Source organism: Harmonia axyridis, chromosome 3 (genome assembly GCF_914767665.1).
Source record: "Harmonia axyridis chromosome 3, icHarAxyr1.1, whole genome shotgun sequence".
NCBI classification, from domain to species: Eukaryota; Metazoa; Arthropoda; class Insecta; order Coleoptera; family Coccinellidae; genus Harmonia; species Harmonia axyridis.
The window spans coordinates 31,582,996-31,588,922 of NC_059503.1; the positions used below are offsets into that span (position 1 = coordinate 31,582,996).

At 31.2% G+C, this 5,927-nt stretch overlaps 1 protein-coding gene across 1 annotated transcript; it reads left to right on the forward strand.

The window, feature by feature from the left end:
• On the forward strand, positions 1-2,281 carry LOC123674682 (zinc finger Y-chromosomal protein-like). Its single transcript, XM_045609650.1, has 5 exons — positions 1-207; positions 324-616; positions 693-897; positions 983-1,241; positions 1,907-2,281. Exons 1-5 carry the CDS (start codon positions 190-192, stop codon positions 2,230-2,232), a joined length of 1,101 nt encoding a protein of 366 aa, XP_045465606.1. The 5' UTR covers positions 1-189; the 3' UTR covers positions 2,233-2,281.
• The last annotated feature ends 3,646 nt before the right edge of the window (positions 2,282-5,927 follow it).

Sequence of the window (5,927 nt, forward strand, 5' to 3'; positions counted from 1 at the left end):
GACATGAACTTGGATCGAGTAGATGGAGATCGACCAACCTCTTTTGAAAAAATAGAAGAAGACTTTTTAAGCACCAGATTTCAACTTGACGGCTTGACGTTGATTTGTCATATTTCATTGGCGTAAAAACGTTAAAAGGGTGCATTCATTGTTGACAAAAATTAAACCGAATTGCAATTTATCAAAAGAATGAGTACCAACGATCAGGTAGTAATCTTTTTCGAACAATGCAGTTCGATTTTTCAGTTTAATTGGTTCAATTTTATTTGATGGAAGTATTTGGATCAAATAAATAATCAAGTGGATACGTGATAATGTTTCAGGTTGATACTATAGTGGTGAAAGATGAAAAAGAAAGCGATGATAGCGATGTTGAAATTATTGAAAATACTCCTGCTCTAATAGATGTACCAGAGTACATAGATCCAAAATCCCTTGTTTCACTCTTGAATCAACCAAAGGAAGAGTTACCTCCGATAGTTGATAAGATAGTAAAAAGATTGACTAATGATGAAGAATTTGATCGAGAATGCGACAAATTTTACCAGGCTAACCTGGACATGGATGTTGAGGTGGTATCGGTAGATGTAGCTAAAGTATTATCTGAACCTATTAAGTGAGTTGAAAATTGATTTTGTGTATTCTATTCTAATTTTACATCTCTTGTAACTCAGTCTTAATATTTTTTTCAGGTTACCAACACCTTCTATTAAATTGAATTTAAATGGGGAGATTAATGATATAAGAACACAAAGAGATTTACCAGGAATATGTGACCTCTGCGAAGATGCAATTGACCATGTCGAGCTTCTGTTAGAACACTTCAAAGGAAATCATCATCTTAAAGACGGAAATTATGTTTGCCCATTTTGCGATTATACGTCACCAAAACATGAAGTTAGTAACTACTTTATCATCTATATATATATATATTATTATATTATATTATATTATAGTTCATAATTATTGCTATTGTTTCCAGGTAGTAATGAAACATACTACAAAAGTTCATAAACTGAGCAGTGAGAAGCTTTCATGTGATCAGTGTGAATTTGAAACATTCCGTGGTGATCTATTCAATCGTCATTCCAATAAGCACATGAGGGATAAAACTTACTCTTGTGAGAAGTGTAATTACAAAACTGTAAATTTGTCAAGTTTTAAGATGCACCTGAGCTATAAGCATACTAAGGAGACAGAATTCAAGTGCAGTTACTGTGAATTCAAGTCTGTTTCCCATGGTAATATTTATTTGAATTCATATTATATCTATTTGATAATTCACTATTTTATTCCATTAGCGCCAGAATAGGTTTTTTTTCGTTTTTTGAAATTTTTCTGTCCATTACTCTCATATTACTGGAACTCGGGTTTTTTTTTAAATCTGCTGTTGCCATATGACAACAATAGGCACTTATAATATCAGTTAGATATATCTTCATTTTCAAAGAATATTTGTTCAATAAATTGCGTTTTTTGCTTTTTTTAATTACATCATATTATGAATTTCACTGAGAATGGAATGGAGCAAGATCATCATTCAATTAGAACACTTTGTTCTTATTATTGACTTACATTTCTCTTCCTTTTCTTCTCTTTTTTAAGCTTTTCAATATGTTGGATTCCGTGAAATCTTATTGAATCCAAAATTTGACTTTCTGAGGAAGAAGCATATAAAGATAATTGAACTGGTTAACTAAGAAGCTCTTGTTACTGGTTCTAGAAGGTCTCTTTGTGCGTCATATAAAACATCCCCCACCGTTCTAGCTACAAAACTGCGCTTTTGAGAATTATTTGAAATATATCTGAAAGCTTTGCCATGTAACTCTAGGCGCTAATGGATTAAAATTGACTGACTTGAGTATATCAAAACTGCCTCAACCCTCTCAAATACATTCTTTTTCAGCTTCTGTGAAAAGACATGAGACTTGCAAACATGCTAAAGAGCGTGCGTTAAAGTGTGACCAATGTCATTTCACTACAACACAATTGCACAGCTTGAAGCGACATCAGGGTCACTGTAAGAATCGAAACAGAAGAAAATTCAAACATCAATGTGAGGAGTGTACTTTTAAAACAGATGACCTTAGTAGTTTAGAGAATCACAACTTGGTTAACCACCCTAAGAAAGAGATATTGTTCTGCAACATTTGCCCATTTGAGACAACAGAAGAAGATGAATTGAAAGAACATGCTAAAGAACATTTGAAAAGTGAACCCCTTGATGAATAGAATAAATTTATTGCAATTAAATGAAAAGTGAATAAAATAATGCAATTTCTCAGTTCTTTCTTCTGCAGTAATGTTGTTATCATTTAATATGAATTACTAGTCCTAATGATATGTCCGGAGAGAATTTCTGGACTTTTCTCAATTATTGGATAACTGGATTTTGTGCTGAATGATGCAGAACTCTTCAATTCGATAAAGATGTTTTTTTGGAAATCTTTCATTTTTTTATCCAATATACGGGATTCAGCAGATCATTTTTTGTTTCAAAATGTGTTTGGAGAATACACGGATCTACCAGAGAGAGATAGGAATTAACTTTATCAATTCAAAGTATGGCTGCAGGACTAATACTGTCGATGGCCAATTGGCCTTTGGTCAATGAATTGCATTTGTTGTTGTTGTAATTCAAAATTAAACAACTTTGACCGTAGTTTTTCAGCCAGTTATATGTTAATTTGTCTATAAATGATGAATAAAAAGTAATTTGATTACATATGCTATTCCTTGAACAGTGGAGGTACTGCTAATTTTCTATTGTTTGTCCACCATAGCTGTCTAAAAATGGTTTTAGAATATTTTTGTTATTTTGCCCACTAATGAATTTTTAGTTTGGTCAATTCAATTCAATTCAATTCAATTCATTTATTTCCAAAGACAATTTTACAACTGTATAGGAATAGTCAAATCCAAACTTATATCATCAATACTAAATTATACAAAAAAAAATAAAAACAAGATAACATATCATATTAAAATTTTTAAATATTCGTCCACACGATAAAAACAATTCTCAATAAAAAAAGATTTCAACTTGATTTTGAACTCATTTAGTGATTGACAAGTTTTAATATTATCTGGCAAATTATTAAATATTAGAGGGCCTAAATTATGGGGAGATCGAAATGCAACTTTAGACATACAAACGTTGGTTCTCAAGTTCGAGCTATATCTGGTATTGAAATTGTGAACATCACAGTTCCTCCTAAATTTATCGGGATTTGTAAAAACATACAAACACATTTCATACAAAAACAACGACGGAACAGTCAAAATTTTAAACTTTCTAAAATAGTCTTTGCAACTTGTAGTTTTCGGTGTACTTGCAATAGAACGTATACACCTCTTCTGGGCCACAAATACGTCCTCACAGAGTGTCGACCAACCCCAGAAACAGACACCATATCTCAGTCTTGCATCAACATTAGCATGATATACCTGAATCAGTTGTTTCTCCGTTAGAACAGTTTTCAGCTGTCTTAGAACATAGCTTTGAGAGTTAACTTTTGGTACCAAATATTCACAGTGTGACTTCCAGTTAAGGTTAGCATCAACATATAGGCCTAAAAACTTTGTGCTGTCACTAAAAGATAATGACTGGTCATATAATCTGATATTCAGCTCATTAATACTCTTCTGAGAATGGTGAAATCTCATAAATGTCGTTTTATTAGGGTTTAAGTGAAGTGCATAGTCAGAAAACCAACCGTCAATTCTTTCAATCAGATTATTACATTTCCGTTCGAGAGTAACATCAGAACCACCAGATATCAGGGATGATATGTCATCTGCAAAAGCTGCAAATGAAGCATCAAGATCAATATCATTGAATTGATTGATAAACAAAATGAAAAATATTGGACCAAGGATAGAACCTTGTGGCACTCCAGTAAGGGGATCCAACAAATTCGAATTGACACTTCTTATATTATTATCTGAATCAATATTGCTTATGGAAACATACTGTTGTCTTTCACCCAAATATGACTCCATCCACCTTAAACATCTGTCATCAAAACCATACCTTTCAATCAGCTTTAAAAATTTTCCATGATCAACACAGTCAAACGCCCTACTAAGATCACAAAAGATCGCAACAGGGCACTCCCCTGCTTCCATGAAATTTACCAGGTTCTCATAAAAGAAATGTCTATGCGGTCTTGTACACATTGACTCTACTTGGATCAACTATAAAGTATATGCAATGAATATTTGATAATTCAACCAAACTATACTTTTTCAACTTGAAATTGAGACTTAACACATTCAAATTGGGAATAATATATTTCATAATGGTTTGAAATTTTTTGCTATAAAATGGGATTTTTTTTCATGAAGAGCAAACAGCTCTAGACTAAATTATGATTCGAAGAAAATTCAGAATATTCTCTAAATGTAAAAATTAATGTTTATTATAGATATATGTAGACAAAAGGTGAAGTAATCATCAAAAATTCCAAATATATTTGAGTTGAACATGCAAGATAAATTCACCATAGAATACATATCTATGTTTATAATTTTGCTTTACCCAATAAATTTAGAGCATCTGAAATAATTTTTTTATATGAGCTACATATCTTGCACAGTTTTTGATTGAAATGATTGCTACATTTCTTTGAAAATATCCTCCATTTATTGCATACTAAACTCTACCTGCAATATGTGCCGCCTTTCTTTGCAACAAAATTTCTGAAAATTTTGCTGGTAACATCTTGTGTAACACCAGCCTTAAAACTTGACCAGGCAAGCTCAATTTTATGAACAAAAAATTATATGCCGAATCTGTATATCAGTTGAACATACATTTATTCTCATCTCCCTTAAGTGAATGCGAAAATACATTAATTTAGATGTCGATCACAGCATTATATGTTTCATTCATATCAACAATTATTGTTAGCTGTGATGTATTCATATTTGGCTTCGATTACAATAACCTTTGTTTTATCAAACTTGTTCATCCCTATTTAATAATTTGTGAAATGAAAATTTTAAAACATCAAACCATCAAAATTATTAGATCGAAAAAATTTTGGTACCATTAAACAGGATATCTTCATTTTATGGTGTTAAATTGTTAATAGTTGAGCAACTTACATGCAGCAATCCTGTATAGGATGTGGCAAGTATAATAGATTACTTTACCTTGAATGGGGTAGTATGTGGTTTAATTTAATTGTCAAATGAAGTTAATGCAAATTGAATACTGAAATAATATTATGTAATAAAAAAAGGGAAAGTTTGACTTAAGCTCATTTTATACTATCTCATGGAAAAACTGTCCTGAACTATTTACATAAAATTTCTATTGCTATACCTCATTGTTCCTCCAAGCTTGAGCATAAATAATTAAAAACATTATTTTTTCGGAACCCATACACCGAAAGGTAACAAATGGGATAAAGATTATATATATATTTTTTCGGAAACATAACGATACCCAATCATGAAATTGTGATGTTACTAGGATAATACTAAATAATTTCATACTCAAAGCCTTATAGTTTTGAAATAATTAATTGGAAATTTTGTTTATTTTTCGGATCTAAAGGCTCATATTCACGTTGATAGTACTATCACGATAGTGATAGTACTATACATAGTTACTATCACCGTGAAAATGGGCCTTAATGATAACGAATTTCAAACCCTTTCCATTTTGGAATTCATAATTTTTTTCATGTGTCGAGATTTTCAGTTATAATGCAGAAAATAAATTATAGTGTTGAATTTGCTTTTTCCAATTGCATTTTTCATATTCAAAATTAAAATATTTTAACGAAGATCAAAAACTGATTTGTATAATAGAAATAGTTCATAATTGGAAATGAGAGTAAGAGACCTTGGGTCCATTGTTATTTGTTAAGGTCAATAAATGACAATTTCCACTACCAATTGAAAAAAATAGAACTGAA

What these genes read in the sequence shown, in the direction of transcription:
- LOC123674682 (XM_045609650.1), top strand. An exon ending in GTATTATCTGAACCTATTAA is followed by an intron (nt 617 to 692) that starts GTGAGTTGAAAA and finishes TATTTTTTTCAG; the next exon opens with GTTACCAACACCTTCTATTA. An exon ending in ATTCAAGTCTGTTTCCCATG is followed by an intron (nt 1,242 to 1,906) that starts GTAATATTTATT and finishes ATTCTTTTTCAG; the next exon opens with CTTCTGTGAAAAGACATGAG.